This window comes from Scyliorhinus canicula, chromosome 16 (assembly GCF_902713615.1).
Source record: "Scyliorhinus canicula chromosome 16, sScyCan1.1, whole genome shotgun sequence".
Classification (NCBI taxonomy): Eukaryota; Metazoa; Chordata; class Chondrichthyes; order Carcharhiniformes; family Scyliorhinidae; genus Scyliorhinus; species Scyliorhinus canicula.
This window is the reverse complement of record NC_052161.1, coordinates 59,811,553-59,833,558: the sequence shown is the minus strand read 5'-3', so window position 1 is coordinate 59,833,558 and position 22,006 is coordinate 59,811,553. Positions and strand designations below refer to the sequence as shown.

At 47.7% G+C, this 22,006-nt stretch overlaps 2 protein-coding genes across 2 annotated transcripts in view; one reads left to right on the top strand and one right to left on the bottom strand.

The window, feature by feature from the left end:
• Positions 1-22,006, top strand: part of LOC119950988 (interferon-induced protein with tetratricopeptide repeats 5-like) — a 999,792-nt gene that overhangs the window by 811,764 nt on the left and 166,022 nt on the right. The window lies entirely within an intron of this gene.
• Positions 13,369-22,006, bottom strand: part of LOC119950965 (interferon-induced protein with tetratricopeptide repeats 5-like) — a 33,654-nt gene continuing 25,016 nt past the window's right edge. Inside the window, exon 2 of the mRNA XM_038773995.1 lies at positions 13,369-15,220. Within this exon, the coding sequence (XP_038629923.1) occupies positions 13,744-15,126 (1,383 nt within the window). The 5' untranslated portion in view covers positions 15,127-15,220 and the 3' untranslated portion in view covers positions 13,369-13,743. The remainder of the gene's footprint in view (positions 15,221-22,006) is intronic.

The window sequence follows — 22,006 nt, the reverse complement described above, 5'->3', positions numbered from 1 at the left end:
ACAAAGATGTCGTGGGCAGAAAGACAAACGGAACATAAATAGGGGTGGTCAAGGCGGTAGCACAGTGTGTAGCACTGTTGCTTCACAGCTCCAGGGTCCCGGATCAATTCTCGGCTTGGGTCACTGTCTGTTCGGGGTCTGCATGTTCTCCCTGTGTCTGCGTGTGTTTCCTCTGGGTGCTCCGGTTTCCTTTCATAAGTCCCGAAAGACATGCTGTTAGGTAATTTGGACATTCTGAATTCTCCCTCTCTGTACCCGAACAGACGCTGGAATGTGGTGACTACGGGCTTTTCACAGTAACTTCATTGCAGTGTTAATGTAAGCCGACTTGTGACAACAAAGGTTATTATTATATAATATATTTTTACATATATTATAAGAAGGATGCAGATAGTGACAGACATATCAGAATGTTTTAAAGGCAGAACAAAGGTAAGCAGTGTACTAAAGGGCAAGTAGGAACAGGGAACAGATGGCCCAAGTGGTTTGGGATGGGAGGAGGGAGGACAATGGTGAGGGAAACACAGATGGGTGGAATAAATGAGAATGAATTGAGAGAAATAAAAATGGGGTAAAGGTGGCAGAGGGAGAGAGTTCACAGTCTGAAGTTGTTGAACTCAATGTTCAGTCCGGAAGGCTGTAACATGCCGAATCGGAGGCTGAGGTGCTGTTCCTCCAGTTTGCGCTGGGTTCCATTGGGACATTGCAGCAGGTCAAGGACAGAGATGTAGACATGAGAGCAGGACGGTGAGTGGAAATGGCAAGCAAAGAACAAACAACAAAGAGAACAAAGAACAATACCGCACAGGAACAGGCCCTTCGGCCCTCCAAGCCTGTACCGGTCATAATATCAACCTTTGACAAAACCCTGAGCACTTCCTTGTATTGTATTCCATTCTACCCACCATATCCATGTGTTTGTCAAGATGCCTTTTGAACGCCGTTTATGTATCTGCTTACACAACCTCCCCTGGCAACGCGTTCCAGGCACTCACCACCCTCCAAGCAAAAAACCTGCCTCGCACATCTCCTCTAAACTTTGCCCCATGGACCTTCAACCTATGTCCCCTGGTGACTGATCCCTCTACCCTGGGAAAGAGTGCCTGTCCGTCCACCCTATCCATGCCCCTCATAATCTTGTAGACCTCTATCAGGTCACCATTCGACTTCCCACTTTCCAATGAAAACAGTCCGAGTCTATTCAGCCTCTCCACATAGCAAACACCCTCCAGACCAGGCAACACCCTGGTAAACCTCCTCTGCACCCTCTCCAAAGCCTCAACATCCTTCTGGTAGTGTGGCAACCAGAATTGTGTGCAATATTCCAAGTGCGGCCTAACCAAGGTTCTATACAACTGTAGCATAATTGGCAGTTTTATACTCGGTGCACTGTCCAATGAATGCAAGCATTCTATATGCTTTCTTGACTACCTTGTCCACTTATGTTGCGACTTCAAAGATCTGTGGACCTGCACACCCAGATCTCTCTGTCTTTCCATATTCCTAAGTGTTGTGCCATTTATGGTGTATTTCCCCTCTATGTTAGACATACCAAAATGCATGACCTCACATTTGTCCAGATTAAACTCCATTTACCATTTCTCTGCCCAGTCTCCAACGTATCTATGTCCTGCTGTATCCTCTGACAATATTCAACTCTATCTGCCATTCCACCAACCTTGGTGTCATCTGCGAACTTACTAATCAGATCAGCTACATTTTCCGCCAAATTGCTTATGTAACAGAGGCCCCAGCACAGATTCCTGTGGAACACCACTAGTCACAACCTTCCATTCAGAAAAACACCCTTCTATTCTATCCCTTGCCTTCTGTGACCGAGCCAGTTCTGTATCCATGTTACCACCTCACCTCTGACCCCTTGTGACTTCACCTTTTGTACCAGTCTGCCATTAGGCACCTTTTCAAATGATTTACTGAAGTCCATGTAAACACCATCCATTACCCTCCCCTCATCAATCATCTTTGTCACCTCCTCAAAAAACTCGATCAAATTATTTAGGCACAACCTCCCCTTCATAAAACCATGCCACTATCGCTAATGAGTCCATTTGTTTCCAAATGGGTATAAATCTTGCCCCTGGGAATTCTCTCCAATAATTTACCTACTACCAACGTGAGGCTCACTGGCCTATAGTTTCCAGGATTATTCCTGCTACCTTTCTTAAACTGCGGTGCCACATTACCTCTTCTTCAGTCCTCTGGGATCTCACCTGTAGCCAATGAGGACACAAAGATGTCAGTCAAGGCCCCAGCAATTTCCTCCCTTGCTTCCCTCAGGATTCTGTGGTAAATCCCATTTGGCCCAGGAGACTTATCAACCTTAAGATCTTTAAAAAGGCCCAATACCTCCTCCTTTTCAATGTTAACATGATCCAGACTGTCCACATATCCGAACCAAAAATCATCTTCCACAAAGTCTCTTTCTTTGGTGAACAATAATGCAAAGTACTCATTCAGTACCATTTCCTCTGGCTCAACACATAAATTCCCCCCACTGTCCTTAAGTGGTCCAATCTTTTCCCTGGCCACCCTCTTGCTTTTTACGTATGAATAAAAAGCTTTGGGATTCGCCTTAATCCTACTTGACAAGGACTTTTCATGACCCCCTCCTAGCCTTCCTAATTTCCCGCTTGAGTACCTTCCGCCTTTCTTCATACAGAAAGTGGCAGGAAGGTCTGGGTCCTGTTTGCGGATGGACTGATGTTCTGCAAAGCGGTCATCTAGTCTGCGTTTAGTCTCTCCAATATAGAGTAGACCGCAATGGTAGCAGCGAATTCAATAGACCAGAAGGACGGGCACGTGAAGGACTGGCTCACTCGAAAAGAGTGTTTAGGCCCTTGGATGGTGAGCAGAGGGAAGGTAAAGGGGTAGATGTTAAAGCTTCTGTGATTGTATTGGAAGGTGCCGAGGGAAGAGGGTGAGGTGTTGAGGATGTGAACCAGGGTATCCTGAAGGGAATCATCCCTGTGTACTGCTAACAGGGGGAATGAGGGGAAGATGTGTCTGGTGTGACACCATGCTGGAGTTCACAAAACAGGCAGGCGATGATTCCTTGAAGTCTGGAAAATTTCCTTGGACAATGGGGAGAGGTAACTCTGCTTTTTGACTATTAACTTCCACATGCACCATAATGCATCCCCTCTTCTGTGCATGTCCTTAGGGCAACATTTGATGGTTTTAAAGGTACATGTTTTAGATTCTGATCTATATTATCTCAGGTATCAGTGATACTGCAGCGCCCATATCCACTTCCATCTTGATCAGAAGCCATAAGACATAGAAGCAGAATTAGGCCATTCGGCCCATCGAGTCTGCTCCACCATTCAATCATGACTGATATGTTTCTCATCCCTATTCTTCTGCCTTCTCCCCATAACCCCTGATCCCCCTATTAATCAAGAACCTATCTATCTCTGTCTTAAACACACTCAGTGATTTGATCTGCACAGCCTTCTGAGGCAAAGGGTTCCACAGATTCACCATCCTCTGGCTGAAGAAATTCCTGGTCATCTCAGTGCTGAAGGATTGTTCCTTTAGTCTGAGGTTGTGCTCTATGATTCTAGTATTTCCTACTAGTGGAAACATCCTCTCCACGTCCACTCTATCCAGGCCTCTCAGTATCCTGTAAGTTCAAAAGTTCCACCCCCATTCTTCTAAACTCCAACGAGTACAAACCCAGAGTCCTCAACAGCTCCTCATATGACAAGCTCTTCATTGTAGGGATCGTTCTTGTGAACCTCCTCTGGAAACTTTCCAATGCCAGCACATCATTCCTTAGATTCAAGGCCCAAAACTGCTCACAATACTCCAAATTGGGTCTGACCAGAGCCCTATACAGCCTCAGAAGTATATTCCTGTTCTTGTATTCTAGCCTTCTCAACATGAATGCTAACATTGCATTTGCCTCCCTAACTGCCAACTGAACCTGCACGTTAACATTAAGAGAATCTTGAACTAGGCTTCCTTAGTTCCTTTTGCTTCTGATTTCCTAAGCCTTTTCCCATTTAGAAAATAGTCTATGCCTCTAGTCTTCCAACCAAAGTGCATAACCATAAGACCATAAGACATAGGAGCGGATGTAAGGCCATTCGGCCCATCGAGTCCACTCCACCATTCAATCATGGTTGATTTCAACTCCATTTACCCGCTCTCTCCCCATAGCCTTTAATTCCTCGAGAAATCAAGAATTTATCAATTTCTGTCTTAAAGACACTCAATGTCCCGGCCTCCACCGCCCTCTGTGGCAATGAATTCCACAGACCTACCACTCTCTGGCTGAAGAAATTTCTCCTCATCTCTGTTCTAAAGTGACTCCCTTTTATTCTAAGGCTGTGCCCCCGCGTCCTAGTCTCCCCTGCTAATGGAAACAACTTCCCTACGTCCATCCTATCCAAGCCATTCATTATCTTGTAAGTTTCTATTAGATCTCCCCTCAACCTCCTAAACTCCAATGAATATAATCCCACGATCCTCAGACGTTCATCGTATGTTAGGCCTACCATTCCTGGGATCATCCGTGTGAATCTCCGCTGGACCCGCTCCAGTGCCAGTATGTCCTTCCTGAGGTGTGGGGCCCAGAATTGCTCACAGTATTCTAAATGGGGCCTAACTAGTGCTTTATAAAGCCTCAGAAGTACATCCCTGCTTTTATATTCCAAGCCTCACACTATATAACCTCACACTATTCCACATTGTATCACATCTCCCACTTCTTTGCCCACTCTCCTAGCCTGTCCAAGTCCTTCTGCAGCCCCCTTGTTTCCTCAATGCTACCTGTCCCTCTGCATATCTTTGTATCATCTGCAAACCGAGCAACAGTGCCCTCAGTTCCTTCTTCCAGACCATTAATGTATATTGTGAAAAGTTGTGGACCCAACACCGACCCGTGAGGCACACCACTAGTCACCAGTTGCCATCCTGAAAAAGAACCCTTTATCCCTACTCTCTGCCTTCGGCCAGTCAGCCTGACCTCTGTCCATGCCAGTATCTTATCTTTAACACCATGGGCTCTTAAATTACGGAACGGCCTCCTATAAGAATCTTGTCAAAGGCCTCCTGGAAATTCAAATAGATCACGTCCACTGGTGCTCCTGTGTCTAACTTCTTTGTTACCTCCAGAATTCTAACAGATTTGTCAGACATGACCTCCCCTTACGAAATGATCGTATTACCATCAAGTTTTGGGAACACCTAGAAGCGTTGTACTGACAACACGCCTAGCTTGAATACTTGAAGCTGGTCTGGCACATTGTCCCCTTGTGAGTATTTAGTTCTTTCACTTAACTTGTAAACTCAAGTAGCAGACTTGGCTGTACTTTTTTAAGTTTTGTGCTGGTGAAGGTTGACGTGACCGACATGCTTGGTAATATGGCCTACTTTGCCACAATTTTTGCATTTATTCTCCTTATCCAACATTCTCCTGCCAAATGACCCACTTGAGTACAGTTATGACACGGTAGATTTTTTGTAGACTTTCTTTTAGCAGCCTCCATTGTAGTCACCTGGGTTGGCCACTTCCTCACACAAAATGGAAGAATGCAAAGGTTACAGGGAAAAATGGACAGTTGCAAAGAGACAAGCAGTTTGCAGAATCCCCTGTGTATTCTGGCTGCTAAAGAAACCAGACAGCATTGTAACTAACAAGCTGTGCATATTAAGTGAGCGATTCCTGGTGATCCCCAGGCACAATGGACACAACAATTAGAAGAGATTGAAACATTCTATAGCAGGTCAGACATCCCGGCGCCAGTGGAGTCTGAAACAAAAGGACACAAATAAGGTGGAAAGAACCGCCCAGTGATCGATAAACAGCCCCGTGATTGGGGAAATTCAAATCAATCGATTGGGAAGAGACCCAATCGATTGCAAGTTTATAGAGGGTCCGCCCAGAAGGGCGCGAAGCCCCTGGGATCTATAAAAGTCAGGTCCCAGGACTGATTCTTTCTTCTTGACCAGCCAGCCCTCCCAGCAGAACACCTTTGCAGCAGAAGACCTTGACCAAGAGCAGGAGAGGCCTGGTCAGCAGCCACCATCAAGTAAGTGTCATACAACGCACGCTACGAGAGTAGACACTCCTGACCCCTTTAGTCCACACCAACTGGAAACCTGCGGACCCAGTACAGAGCAAGAGGCCATTGTTCCCTGATCCGGCAGTTCCCTCATTCCAGATAAGTATTGGCCTATTAGTGGTAGGAATAGTTTAGTCTTAGTATTATATGCATGAGTAGTAAATAACTGTGTTATAATAAACGTGTCTTGTTTTGAACTTACTAACTGGTATATTGAGTCATTGATCTGAACTTGAACTTGAGCCTTGTGGCGGTATCATAACGATACCTGGCGACTCCAGAGCTAAGTAATAAACAGAGCCAATTGAGTGTAAAGCACACTCACCCAGAACGAGCAACACCATCTTATGAACCTTTCCTCGGACTCCAATTGGCAAAGCCTCTTTCAATGCAAGTTCCAAAGAAGTAGCAATTTCCACAACATATTTCAGGGTTAGAGCACTTCAGTCAACAGTGTCCTTTGGATGGCTTCATTTCTGATCAACAGATAAGTGTTTGAAGTGTATCATCAAATGTTTGACCAAATTCACAGCACTTTGCTAATTTATATAACGTTGCTACAAATTGCAAAATGCTTTCTCCTTTCTAATGATCACGCTGGTGGAAGCGGAATCTTTCAGTTATGAACAGTGGACGGGGGGAGAAATGTCCTTCCAAGATTATCCTTAACCCTTTGTCTGCCTTTCCTCCTGGTTTAGCTGGGTGGACCAGATTTTGTAATGACGTGAATGTTTTTTGCCCAATCAAGCTGAGGAAAGTTGTAACATGCAGTCTGATTTCCGACAAGATACATTTAGAACTTTTCTTCATAAGAATTCCGTGTCTCATAATCCTCACCAAATACACCCATGGCACCATTTTCAGATCCCGAATCCCTGATCTCTGCTTCTTCAGCCTTCAGCCTGTTTCCCTTCTGTTTCGTTTCTTGAAGCAAGAAAACTCCAAGCCCACAAGTAAGCTAGTTCTTCATGGACAATTACACAATGTTCAGCACCATTCGTGAATCGTCATATACTTAAGCAGTCCACATCGCCATGCAGCAAGATCTGGATAATATCCAGGCTTGGGATGACAAGTGGCGAGTAACATTTGCATCACACAAATGCCAGGGAATGACAAGACAAATGACAAGACAAGACAAATATAACCATCACCCCTTAACATTCAATGGCATTACCATCACTGAATGCCATATTACGGGCAGCATGGTAGCATAGTGGTTAGCACAGTTGCGTCACAGCTCCAAGGTCCCAGGTTCGATTCCCAGCTTGGGTCACTGTCTGTGCAGAGACTGCACGTTCTCCCCGTGTCTGCGTGGGTTTCCTCCGGGTGCTTCGGTTTGATCCCATAGTCTAAAAGATGTGCGGGTGAGGTGGATTGGACATGCTAAATTGTCCCTTAGTGTCCAAAAAGGTTAGTTGGGGTTACTGGGTTAGGAGGATCAGGTGGAGGTTTAGGCTAAAGAAGGGGCTGGTTTAGCACAGGGCTAAGAGCTGGCTTTGAAAGCAGACCAAGGCAGGCCAGCAGCGCGGGTTCAATTCCCGTACCAGCCTCCCCGAACAGGCGCTGGAATGTGACGACTAGGGGCTTTTCACAGTAATTTCATTTGAAGCCTACTTGTGACAATAAGCAATTTTCATTTCATTTTCATTTCAAGTAGGGTGCTCTTTCCAAGGGCCGGTGCAGACTCGATGGGCCGAATGACCTCCTTCTGCACTGTAAATTCTATGATTCTATGATTATCAATGTCCTGGGGGTTATCATTCACCAGAAACTAAACAGGGCTAGCCAAATAAATACTGTGGCTACTCGAGCAGGTCAGAGACTAAGAAACGCGTTGTGTGCAGTTCTCCTCCTGTCTTCCCAAAACCTGTTCACCATCTACAGGGTACAAGTAGGAATGTGATGGAAGACTCCCCACTTGCCTGCATGAGTGCAGCTCCAGCAACACTCAAGAAGCTTGACACCATCCAGAACAAAACGGCCCTCTTGACTTGCACCCCATCTACAAAAATTCACTCTCTCCATCAAGGATAAACATGGCAGCTGTGTGTACCATCTATTAGATGCGCTGCAGATTCTCACCAAGGCTCCTCAGACCTTCCAAAGCTACAATCGCTACCATCTAGAAGATACTTGTGAACACCATTACCTGGAAGTTCCTCTCCAAGCCACCCACCATCCTGACTTGGAAATATATCGCTGTCCCTTCACTTTCACTGGTTCAAAATCCTGGAATCTTTTCCCTAACAGCACTGTGGGTGTACCTACACCATGTGGATTGCAGCAGCTCAAGAAGGCAGCTCACCACAACCTTCTCATTGGGAATTAGGGATGGGCAATAAAGATGATTTTGCCACCAACACCCACATCCCATCAACAAATGGAAAAAATATAAAACTGCAAAAGGACATTTCTCGGTTAAGTGACTGGGTAAAACTGGCAGATGAAAAGTGGAGAAACATGGCATCATCGACCACAAAAATAGATCAGAATATTTTTAAAATGTCCATGTACAGAAGGCACTAACAGTAGTGGACAGCGAAAGAAAATAGTCAGAGGCTAATGGAAAGTTAGCGATGTAAAAATAAATTCTCAAGATAATTTTAATTCTGTTCTGGAATTATTTTTGAATTGTTTTAAAACACAGAGACAGCTTTGGTGATGATTCTCCATGGACGATGTTGGTTTATTTTAATCATGAATAAATAGCTTACTTACCGTGCACTATGTTATAGAGAAAGGAATAAAAACAGGGACAGGTACAGATGCTGACAGGCAGGAAATGCTAATGAGTCAGTGGGTTGGAATGCAGAAATATTAGTTAGTTGTTGTGCTGTTTAAGTCCTGCACAGATCTGTGGAAGGATAGTGTGTTCAATATTTTAGGTTTTCCTTCAAAAACAGCTCTCTTGATTGGAAACAGATGCATTCTATCATCATTATTAATAGTAATGTATAATGACTCTCTTCTTGAATTGTGCTTATACAGAGGGTGAAAGAGCCACCATGAGAAATAAACCAGTATTTGGTTCAACTCACAAGGATATATTGGGCGCCATCGACCCGAATTGCAAAACGGTCCCGTGTCAAGCGCATTTAGCCGGGTGTTTCCCGGCTGGTAGCGCCAAGAAAGACCACGCTATCGATCAGGACTTTGTTGCAATCTGGGGCTTCACTGGGGAATGTGCCGCCGAGGTTTCCTTAGTCCCGTTTCCAGCACTGAGGAGCTTCGCTTGCCAGAATTCCCCAGTGCAGAAGGATATCAGGATGCCATTTTTAAATACAGATCTCTCGACCCCCCACCAGCGTGACCCACAGACCCCCCCCCCCCCAACCAAAGCCCCAACTCACCTATAATGAGGTCATGGGGGCTCCTCCGCACCGGTCGGGCACATCTGGGCCCTATCCCGGCATGGGAAAAATGCCAGCCTGGCACCTTGGCAGTGCCAATTTCGCAAGTACCCGGCTGACACCAGGGAGACAACCCCCCCCCCAATGTGCTGTTCCACCTGTCCCCTGTTTGTGGGGACCAGTACTCAACAAGGCTTGCCTAAGAACTCCAAGGCAACGGGGTTAGATCCCATAGCCTCGGTAGGTTAGGAGAGCTGCATTTTAGAGTGGGACTAACTACCTCACTCTAATATGCAGATTTTCCAAATGCAATTTTTCCAGGCACTCATTCCAATCATTCATGTGTGTGATTTCACTGCACTTACCTCTCTTCGATGTGGTCACTGTTTAAAAACATTGGGGTTTCACCACTTAGGCCACTGAAGCGTGTCAGGATACGAATGGATCAAAGCTGCAGATTGTTTTTACAAGCTGTCAATCACAGAACACTGTTCTAATGAATGGCTTGCAGCTAATGGATCCGTGGGTATCAGACGCAGGTACAGCTGCTCTCCTTCGAGGAATGGACACGTGGAATGATAAGGTAAATATTACAGCTATGACGTTTCCCACTGCCCCATCTTGGCTGCTCACTAGCTTCTAGACAGGGGTCCCTTCTCACAGGGAGAGGGGGTCTGTGTCTGGGGCGGTCATTAAAGGGGGTTCCATTAGCTGGGAGTCCCTGGGATGTGTCCGCCAATTACAGGAGACGCTGGGGAGGTATCTCTATTACTGGGGTCCCTGTAGGGGATCCCCTATTAGAGTGTTCCCTGAGGGGAGTTTCCCATTACAGGGGTCCCAGGGTGTGTACCCAAATTACAGGGATCCTGGGGCGGTGGGTCGGGTCACCCCCATACTTGATGGTAGAGGAGGAGCACCCAAACAATCTCGGGGTGGGGTCTGCTGTGCAGTGGAGGTGGGGGCAGGGCTAATATGTGGTGGTGATGGGGTTGGGAGTGTGTGTGGGGCGGGGGGTGGGGGGGGGGAGGGGGGTTGACCGGCCACAAGGACTCACTGTCGGGCTGTCCGCTCAAGTTGACCAATAGCGGCATTCCCTGGAACACTGAATTGCATCCTGCATTAGGACAGCAAGGGAATCGTATAACTGGTGCAATTCAGCTCCAGCGAGTGAACGGCGGTGGGGCTCTCCGCTTTTGAGACTAAGTGTTGATGCCAGCGCAGGATTCATGGAGTTCCACGACAGCAAAACTATCGCCAAATCTGGACCGATTCAGCTACTGTGAAGGGGGGCTACCACCAGCACCACCTGGAACACAATCACAATGAGAAACGATGCACGATTCGCCGGGTCAGAGATTTACACTCGGGAGGCTGAAAAGTTGCATGTACGCACTTCACTCCACACACACCATCCCAGCCAACAAGATGGCAGTGAGGAGAGTGACACCCCATTACACAGATGGCAACCTGGAGATCCTCCTGGATGCCATGGAAGAGAGGCGGTTCACCCTGTACCCCTGCCTTGGAGGGTGGCTGCCAGCTGTCACCGTTCGCCGTGCCTGGGCGCAGCTGGCAACACGGCCAGTGCCGTGAGCACCACCATCCAGAACTTCCAGCAGAGCCTAAAAAACTGCACAACCTCCTCAGGACGGCAATGGTGAGTAGGCTACGTGGTGTCCCTGGCAGTAACCCATGTCGCACATACAAGTAACCTCACCCACCCCACCCGACACACATACCGGCCGCCATGGCTGGGTGCCATGGCCACTGAGGCCACCAGCCACCCAACACCTGGGGTGCATGCGTCAGACTGTCAAACACTGTCCTTTTCTGTTTCCTCCCCCCCAGGAGAAGGCCGCTCATAACCGCCCTTAGGGGGAGAAAACTGGAAGGGTACCATAGGATCTGCAGCCCCTCACCATGGCAGAACAGAGGGCCCTGGATGGCGGCCTGGAGGAAAAGGAAGTCGCCAGGTTGGAGGTCAGCCATGGGCAAGGAAGTGAGACCCTGGTGAGTTGCGGTTCCCCATGCCATGTGTTTCAATGTCCCTCCTACCCCCCAACACCACCCACACTTGAGTGGGCCGTGGATGGCGGCATTTGGCGCAGGGTGGGGTGCAGGGGTGGGGGCACCCGTATGGCCGGTGTCACTCTATAGAACCAGGGGCCAAGGTGGGTGGTCAGTGGCGCCCGCAGCAAGATAGCTGCCTTGCAGGGAGCAGCAGTGGCAGTCCGTGACTGGACACCACCCCAGTTCCATGGGGAGGGGCCACCCTGGCCACACCACGCATTCTCTGGTCACCCTTCCTCCTCCCGACCCAGTCAGAGCCCCCCCCCCCCCCAGCCAACCTGGCCAGTGTCCACCCCAGAAGCCTACGGTCGGCCTCTCTGTGTCCTACCTCCTCTCTCTCCCTTACATCAGGCACGGCAACGGTTTCAAGATTTTTAAAAGCCCAAGTGAACCGCTCCATCGGGAATTTGGCCCATCGGAGGCAGAGAATCATGGAGGCCCCGGAGAATACTGGGTTGGGCCCGCTAATGATATCTAAACCGTCTTTACTGTACCTGCGTTCCGGACCGCATTAACGCTGCTGTCAAGCTGATGGAGAATTGCAATTTGGCGTCAAATCGGTGCCTGTGGTAGATTTCGGCATGGGAACCGATTCTCTGTCCAATCGCGTTTCATGATTTCAGTGTCAGCCAACGGAGAAATACGCCTGTAAACTCCCCAAGTGTTTTGCAATAAAGGACTAAAGAGGCAGTGGGTTATATATTTAAATAATACTGCCTGCTGATGGAGCGTCATGTCATCTGTAGTGATATCAGTGGTGTGTTTGTGCAAGCTTTTAGAGTTAACCATTTTACCCTGTAGAAGCAACATCTCTTAATGAACCTGGTACTTTGAGCTTAGAGCAGGGGTGGGCAAACTATGGCCCGCGGGCCGCATGCGGCCTGCCAAAGGTCTTTATGCGGCCCACCAAGATCAAGTCATTAAAAAAAAATAATAATTTTTTGGTTACTGGTATAGGATGGATACGTTGACTTGAGTAGGGTGATCATTGCTCGGCACAACATCGAGGGCCGAAGGGCCTGTTCTGTGCTCTACTGTTCTATGTTCTATATGAGGCACCCAGAATCATAACCGGGTGAAGCCCCATTTTTGAAAAGTAGAGAAAAAGAGGGCTAAAGGCAGGATGTCGCCGGGGGAAGCGCTGAGGTATATGCCGCACGCTAATTGGTTACAACCGGGACTATTAATTAATATACTATGCGGCCCTTTAAAATTGTGAATTTCTGAATGTGGCCCTCGCACGGAAAAGTTTGCCCACCCCTGGCTTAGAACGTGGCACCTCTACTGCTTTTCTTCGTTGTGGCTAACAACAAAAACATAACAGTAATAAATGATCATCTTCTTTTATATTTTTCCTGCCTCTATTGTGTCTTCCTCCAGCCCGCAGTCTCCCTTTGCAGATTGTGTACCAGTTACTCCGTGTTGCCAAGATGAAATGTGTTCACCAAATGGTGACAGAGTGTAAACATTACCGACTGTCAGAAATGATCCAGCAATGTTCTGTAGACCCAGGTTCAAATCCCACCACTGCAGATGGTGAAACTTGAATTGAATAAGAATCTAGAATTAAAGGTCTAGGGATGACAATGAAACCATTGTCGATTGTTGTAAACATCCATCTGGTTCATTAATGTCCTTTGGGGAAGGAAATCTGCTGTCCATACCTGGTCTGGCCTCCATGTGACTCCAAACCCATAGCAATGTGATTGACCCTTAACTACCCCCTCAAGGGGATTTAGGGATGGGTAATAAATGCTGGCCCAGCCTGCGACGCCCATGAACAAAAAAGAAAAAAACAAAGTCAGTATTCACACTGATCAACCACACAAATCAAATCTTAGCCATGCTTTAATTTATTGACAATTTCAACATTCCACTTCTGATTGTACAACTGGCAACTGTGTTTGGAAAATCAATACCTGCTGCCATTATTTTTTATTCCCTTTAACCCATTTTAACCTATTTTTATCCCCTTCAGTCTTCCCTCCTTCTACTTCTTTCAGCAACAAATCTTGGGAGACAGAAACAAATATGATTTATATAGTTCATCAGTGGGGTCAATATTCTTGAATGAAACTCAGAGATTTAGAATAATTACAATGAGATTATTTGAAAATTATACACACATGTGTAACGTGCTCCATTAGAAAAACCTGAGCAGAATATAAGTGAAGTGAATACCAGAAGCTGTCTAGGGATTAGAGAGTGTTAATTCATCTTTCGGCACACTGTTAGTTGGGAAAGTCATTGTTGACCGAGATGGAAAGGCGTAATTCACAAAGAGCACTTAGATATTCTTCATTGTCAGGGTCCAACTCCAAGGCTTTTTCAAAGCTTTCAACAGCCTCGCGCTTCTTCCCATCCAGTTGGTGCATTAAGCCAAGAACACCATGGGCCTTGCTGTCTCTTGGATTCCTGCGAATTTGTCTTTCTGATATTGACTTCATGTTATCACGGCACTTTTTCCTTTCCACTGAGTTGCAATCGACTTTCATTCCTTCAAGGAAATGGATGATGGCGTTTGCTTCTGATTTCTTCTCCTGCAGTTCAAATAATCCAACATCTAAACATATTTCCTGCTTATTTTCAGGACGTATACCTTCCAATCTCAGGAGATTATTGTAAGTCTCCTCGACATTTTCATATTCTTCATTTAATGAACAGATTCTGGCAAAATCCAGCTGTGCCCTAATAAATGTTAATGGGCGAGGTTCAAAAGCCTTTTTAAAATGATCCTTACACAGTTCAATCAGTTCAGCTCTCTGTTGAAAAGCAGGGTCACCAGGTCTTTTGCTACGTGGATTTTTGATCAGTGACAATACTTGCTTTCTGTAACACAGACCTATTTGATGGTGTAAGATCGTAGAGTGTGGGGTCATTTCCAATGTTTTCTTCAACAGCTTCACAGCTTTTTCCATATCTCCTTTTAATCTGTAAAATTTTGCGGCATAACAATGCACATAGGGGAGATTAGGGGACTTCAGCAACGCTTTTTCAACTAATTCTATAGCTTCCTCACTTTGATTAGACTGTTGTAGTTTTAGAGCTAACAGCACCATGGCTTCACCGTGATCTGGATCAAGCTCCAGAACACGTCTAAACTGCTTCATTGATTTAGTGGGTTCACAATTCTCTGGAGTTCCAGAAAATGTTTCCAGACGAGACAGGGCAGTCGCATAGCCGAGATTCCATTCTGTGTTATCTGGGTCGTCCTCCAGAGCCTTTTTGAAACATTCCTTTGCATCTTCATAATATTGAGCTGCAGAAGTCAGCAGTGACCAACCCTTCTCCCCGGATACTTCAGGTATCATTGCTGTGTACCGAGAGGCATCAGGAAATTGTTTACAGATCCTCTCCAATTTGTCGAGGTAGGACTGAGCCTCTGTCAGTTGTCCCATGTGATAATATACCCAGGCATAGTTTCCATAGGTGACGATGATTCTTTCATCAAATTGATCTTCATGATTCTCCATCAGAATCTTTTCAGCTTCCTTTAAGTTTTGAATCGCCTCCTCACAGTTTCCTTGCAGACAGTTTACAAAAGCAAGGTGGTTGTAAGACCTGGCTTTATATGTCCCGCCGGTCTGAATTGAATCTTCCAATCTTTGCTTCATATCATCAAAGTCAATGATATCTCTCTGTGGAGCCCACGTGAAGTGACATTGAAGCTGATCAAGCTTCACTTTCAACAAATCCTCCTTTTTGTTACTGCAAGAGAAACAAAATCATCAAAATCCATCTTCGATTAACTGAACCGTTTTCCAGCTCCTCCATCTGGTTTTATTAAATAATAGCTGTTCCTGTCTCTGGGACTCAATGCCCTGATAATTCTGGTCACACAAAGATTATTTCAGAAAAACCTCCCAGGAAAATAAAGGGAATTATTTCATACCCTTGTCTGTTCTTACACTTGTCTCCTTTCTGCTGGTTGATGTACCATCTGGTGGACATTTAACCTTCTCACAAAATGTACAGTAAATCGCAACCGCCTCAATGCCCAATGGGATGAAGAGAAGCTCTGGTTGAAGTACTCAATCTCCTATTGGTTTTGCCCAGTGCATCTCAATCTAATTCTGCTCTGTAGGCCCCTCCTCACTGAGGCTGTCTGCAGTCCCAGCATTGGCTCCACTCAAACCTGACACTGCTGAGTCTACAGAGCTGCTGGCCTGTCAATGGACTGGCTGCTCTCTCAGGTGGGACCTCCATCCGAGTTAAGTGTGAAGTCTCACCTTAGTGCTGTTCCTAGTGCTACATTTATGCAGAGAAGCAACAAATATCCGGGGAGAACTTTAAACTGGGGTGTAGGAGCAGAGTGGTCCAGTCCCTCCATGATCTCGTTCCTTTCTATCAGCTTGAGCGCTATAATTATCTGAGAGCTCTGCATTCATCTCACTCTGACCTTGTCCATCCGCCATTTCACCCCTCTGACTTTAACCCAGTGAAACCCTAAATCCCTGAGTGCCCAAATTAACGATTACCCCCACATATACACTACCAAAAAATGTTTGTCAACCCTCTAAGTCAGGGGTGGGCAAACTACGGCCCGCGGGCCGCATGCGGCCCGCCAAAGGTATTTCTGCGGCCCAACAAGTCATTAAAAAAAAAAAAAAAAAATTTTAAAAAAAAATTTTTTTTTTTTTTTTTTAATTTTTTTTTTAAGGTTAATGGGGGGGGGGCTTTTGGGTTACTTACTGGTATAGAGTGGATACGTTGACTTGAGTAGGGTGATCATTGCTCGGCACAATGTCAAGGGCCGAAGGGCCTGTTCTGTGCTGTACTGTTCTATGTTCTATATGAGGCGCCCAGAATCATAACCGGGTGAAGTAATTATTTTACTTAATATACTATGCGGCCCTTTGTGAATTGTGAATTTCTGAATGTGGCCCTTGCACGGAAAAGTTTGCCCACCCCTGCTCTAAGTACTTCCTTCTTTTCCTTTGAATTCATTAATCACTGATCACGTTCAAACAAAATGCCTTTGGCCTATTTATCACATTATTGGTGCTATATAAATGCAAGTTGCATCATGGAATCTGAGTTGCACATTTACCCACAAAACAACAGTGAATTCACGTCAAAACAATTCACTGACAGTGAAACACGTTGGGACATTCCTGTGGAGTGCAGTGAGATGTCACATCAATACAAACTCTTCCTGTTCAATTCCTGTCGATTCACTTCACTGGCCCGGGACATCCCAACTCATTCTCTACTCCAGCTGCCTCTTGTTCATGTTCTCCCTTCCCCCCTCAATCCTCGATGTCATTCTTAACCCCTCACCAGTTCATGGTGGGTTTCTGCTTTCAGTTCAAACTATTACACCTGTCTCTACCCCCCCCCCCCCCCCCCCCACCCCCCCACCGACCCTCCCTCACACTCAGTCTCTAACTTCAGAAAGTACTTTTCCTTCTCCCCACTTCAACCTGGCGCTCCTCAGCAACATTCCATATAACATTCACTCCTGTCCACCCCAGTTCAGGCTGTGCTCTCCCTGTGATTTATAGCTCTGATTGCTTTAGTTTATTCTGTACAAACGTAAATGCTGAAAATCAGCATTTTACATTAATAAACCCCTCCTAGGTTACTCTGGACACAGAGTAAAACTTTCTCTCTTCAAAGACTGCAAACGACCTGGACCATTTGCAGAATACAAATAGAAAATTCACATTTCACTTTGAACCTTCAATGGAAGCTGAATGGAAACAAAATTACATTTTTATTTGAATTAGTCCTAATATGAACCATAACCGGATCATTTTGCCTCATATCACCTGCCCATCACCAGTCTTGCTGCAGCAGAGTACTCTCTAATTCCTCAGGATAAGGAATCAGCATCTCCTGCGATACTGAAACAATCCGTACCCACGCTTAGGAAGACCTGGGTAATATTCAGACTTGAGCAGATCAGTGGCAAGTAATGATACACATCATTCTGACTGAGAACTGTACTATTGTTCCTTCACTGTTTTCAAGTCAAAACTCTGTACTCTCTTCCTAACAGCACTGTGGGTGTACCTACATGAGAGAGACTGCACAGTTCACAGGGCTCACCACCACCTTCTCCAGGACAGTTTGAGATGGGGAATCAATTCTGGCCTTGTCATTAATGCCCACACCCCCAGAATAAAGAGGAAACAAATCCCAGTTCTCTTTGTTTGAACTGCTTTGTAATGTCTGCTATTTTATTCCTGAAAACAGCTCCTTGTTCAACAGTCTACAGATAAATTCCAGGACTAAAGTGATTCCAGTGAACCTTATCTCATAGTGCTGATCGAATGAAAAGTGTGTTGAATTCCTTTCTCAGGTTTAATTCAGCTTCTTGAACGTGATTGAGGAGAGTATTTGTTGTGTTGTTTTCCAGCTCAGTTTTGTTTTCCTGCAGTGAATTGCTTCAAATCATTTCCTCAATGAGAATTGAAACTGCAACTGGAAAACGTAGCTGTGAAGCATCATGTCTGAGCAGGAAGGAATGCTGCCAATACAGTCACACTGTGCTTTACCACAGAAAGCCAGATTAGTATAGAAAAGAGTCACTTGGCCCTGAAGAGAATTCCTGTATCCCCTGCATCCAGCCCCACGTCCCTGACATTTGTTCATATTCCCAGGATTACACGTCCCTGACATGTGACCGTATCCCCTGGATTGCACGTCAATGACATGTGACCACATCCGCTGGATTACACGTCCCTGAAATGCGGCCGTATGCTCTGGGAGCAGGGGCCTTGGAAGTGTGTACCCAGGAACCAGAGAGGGAGGCAGCCAACTGCTTACCTCGTCCCTTGGCCCTCGATGCCCCTGGCCGCCATCCTCTGGAATCTCTGGGGCCAGAAGGCCCCAGCTCACTTGTCAATGGCACATGCTGCCCTGTCCTGTGTGCTGAAGCTGAGACGAGGCCTCATTAGGTGGGACTCAGGGGAGCTGGTGGCCACCGTCACCACTCCATGGGACGGGTCCGGGTTGGCACTCAGCGCCCCCTCCTCCCGGTCGGTGTCATAGGGCCCTGGGGTTCACCTTGGGATGGATGGGCAGCTGATTCATGCCCCGGCTGCCCCTGCTTCATCTGGCTCTGCCAGCACTGGTGGTTGCCCATGGTTCGCACCATCGTGCCAACGCCCTCAGCGCTGCTCCTCAGTGACTGGGACATGCTCTGCAGAGCATCAGCAATGCCCACCTACAACTGGGACAAGCCCCACAGCGCCTCGGCCATTCCCATTTGAAAGCAGGACAAGTCCCGCAGAACCTCATCAAGGTCAGCCTGGTACTGGGTCACATCCCCCAGCGAGGCAGACATACTGCCGAGACCCTCAGCCATGGCTGTCACCGACTGCGCGACGCCTTGGACACCTTCACTCATGGTGCCAACGTCGTGCACTAGACTCTCCACTGTGGTCACCACCCTAACAGTGTTGGCCTTGGTGTCACTCATTGCTGGCGCCATCTCCTGTGCCTGTAGCCTCTGGGACTCCTCCAAGCAGCTATGGATCTGCTTGAGTGACGCTGACATCGCCCTCTGAATGTCCCGGCCGCTCCCTATCAGCTCCATCAGCTCTGGGTAATCAAACCAGCACTGACCGACGCCACCTTCAAAAGGTGGAGGCAGGACGGGGGGACACTGACAGTCAGGGACCTATACACGGACGACAGGATCGCAACACTGGACGAACTGACAGAGAAATTTCAGCTAGCTGGGGGGAACGAGCTACGGTACCTGCAGCTCAAAAACTTCCTACGAAAGGAGACAAGGACGTACCCACAACCGCCATGACAGACACTATTGGAAGACCTACTGGACGCAAGTATCCTAGAGAAAGGGAACTGTAGTGACATATATGACCGACTGGTAGATAGGGACGACACCGTACTGGACGCAACAAGAAGGAAATAGGAGGACGACCTGGGGATGGAGATAGGGTGGGGACTCTGGAGCGAAGCACTGCATAGGGTCAACTCCACCTCCACGTGCGCAAGGCTCAGCCTGACGCAACTAAAAGTGGTACATAGAGCCCACTTAACGAGAAACCGTATGAGTAGGTTCTTCCCGGAGGTGGAGGACAAATGTGAGCGGTGCCAGAGAGGCCCGGCCAACCACGCCCACATGTTCTGGTCTTGCCCCAGACTTGTGGAGTACTGGACAGCCTTCTTCGAGGCTATGTCCAAAGTGGTGGGGGTGAGGGTGGAGCCATGCCCGATAGTGGCGGTCTTCGGGGTTTCAGACCAGCCAGATCTATTCCTGGGGAGGAGGGCGGACGCCCTTGCCTTTGCCTCCCTGATTGCCCGCCGTAGAATCCTGTTTGGCTGGCGGTCAGCAGCACCACCCAGAGCTGCAGACTGGCTGTCCGACCTCTCGGAATCTCTCCAAATGGAGAAAATCAAATTCGCCATCCGAGGGTCGGACGACGGCTTCCACAGAACGTGGGAGCCATTCATGCAACTGTTCCGGGACCTGTTTGTGGCCAACGTACATGAGGAAGAATAGTCGGGTAGCCAAGAACCAGGGGAAAATGGACGGGAATCGGGGGAAGGTAGCCGGGGGGAGGGGGGGGGGGGGGGCTACGGGCTCGGTATGGGGGTTTGATGGCAAGCCAAGGCCCAAAACCAAACTATAAATAAATGCCTATAAACATGTGCCTCGGCCATATTGGGGAATGTAAAATATGTATGCTGGCTAAAGGGGGCGGCCACAATTATTGTTATGAAGATGCTTACCTGTAAATATTCATGTTAAATTTTTGTGTTTTCCTTTATTTTTTTCTCTCTCTAATAACTTGTAATTTGTCATATATAAAATATGAAAACTCAATAAAAAAACATTTATAAAAAAAAAAAAGCTCTGGGTAATCCACTTCCAGAGGCTCAGCATTAGGCTGGGACCCAGCTGAGTCCTGGGATCCAGCAGACCTCCGACAGCTGTCTCACCTGGCGGTTCCTGCCTCCACCTGATGTACATCAGCAACTGTGTGGTGCTCACCAGATTGTGCCCCAGAAGCCTCACCACTAACATTTACCAATGAGGTGTGTGTATCTGCACTGGCCGAGGGTGGAGATGAGAGCTGTGCCCGGCTTTCCTGGTTGCATCCTCGAAGCTTTCCTCTGAGATGTTCTCGGCTGCTGCACCTGCGGGAGAATGGACATGTGGTCAGCGGGAGGGATGGATCGGTCAGTAAGGAAATCACTACTCACATTTGACAGGTCCTGGTGTGAGGACCAGTGGGAGCCTGGTGGTTCTTCACCTCTGCTTCATTCCCCAACCACCGTGTTGGTGACTGCCCTGTCCTCGGCCACACCAGTCACCTCCAGGGCCCGCACCTCGAAAAGGAGGTGAGGATTCTCAAGCCCGGCAGCCCACCGCTATTCTGGGCCGTCTCCCACTGATTAAGGGAGAGCTTTTCCTGAGGGGACACAAAGAAGAGCATCGTTAGCCACATGTGTGCTTCACAGTTCTGAGGGGAGATGTGAAAGGAATGCTGGGATGGAGCGAGGATTGAGGGAGGAGGGGGATTGAGGAGGGGTTGTGGGTTGCCTGGGGAGATGCTCCCTTGGAGGTGGGACATTGATATATACTCACTCGTGTTACCCGGTGTAGGTCGTTGACCTTCCGACACTGGAGGCCAGTCTTCCTGGTCACACTGCCCGAGCTGACTTCTGCCACTATCTTGCCCCAGGCAGCACTGGCTGCCTTGCAGCTCACCCTCTGGGACCCTCAGGAGAACAGGACATCCCTCCCGGCCCCCACCATGTCCAGGAGCCTCCTGAAGGTCAGCATCCCCAAATCCTGGGGCTGGTCTCCTCAGCGCCATTGTTGCGAGCTGGCTGGGGTTGGCTGAGCAAATGCACCATAAGTGCTGCTCGACCTTGTTAGCGGATGGCTGGCGAGCGCAGTCCTGTAGAATTGGCTGGCGAGCCTGCATTTGTGGCAAGACGCCCATGAGGCCTAGTTAAGTGGACTAATTAATGTTGAATAGCGTTGCGGGCCTCGCCATGCTGAGCGCTGGCAAACCCGCAACAATTCCCGCTCGCGACAACACTTGGAAATTTTTACAGAGAATCGCGGCCAAAGTGCCTGAGCAGGAAGGAATGCTGCCAATACCGTCACATTGGGTGTGATTGTCCTTCCAGTGACTTCGGAATCATGTAACATTATTGGGGCGGAAATTGCGTGTGAGGTGAATAATATGACTGGCGGCAGGCGCCCGACAGAATGCCATGCTCCGATGCCTTAACAACGTCATCAATGCGTTCGACTCCGCGCGCACAGTAAGCACCATTGGCATATCATTACTGGGACTGACCCGGTATTCTCTGGGGCTTCCGCAATGCTCTGCCTTCACCAGGGGGAGTTACTGATGGCGCGTTTCACTTATGGTTTTAAAAATCGGTATACAGGCGCCGTGGCTGCTGAGGGAGAGAGAGGACATCGAACATGCAGAGGCATGACCATGGCTGCCTATCCTGCTATTGGCTGGGCATGGGGTTCATCAGCCAGGGCCGAGGGAG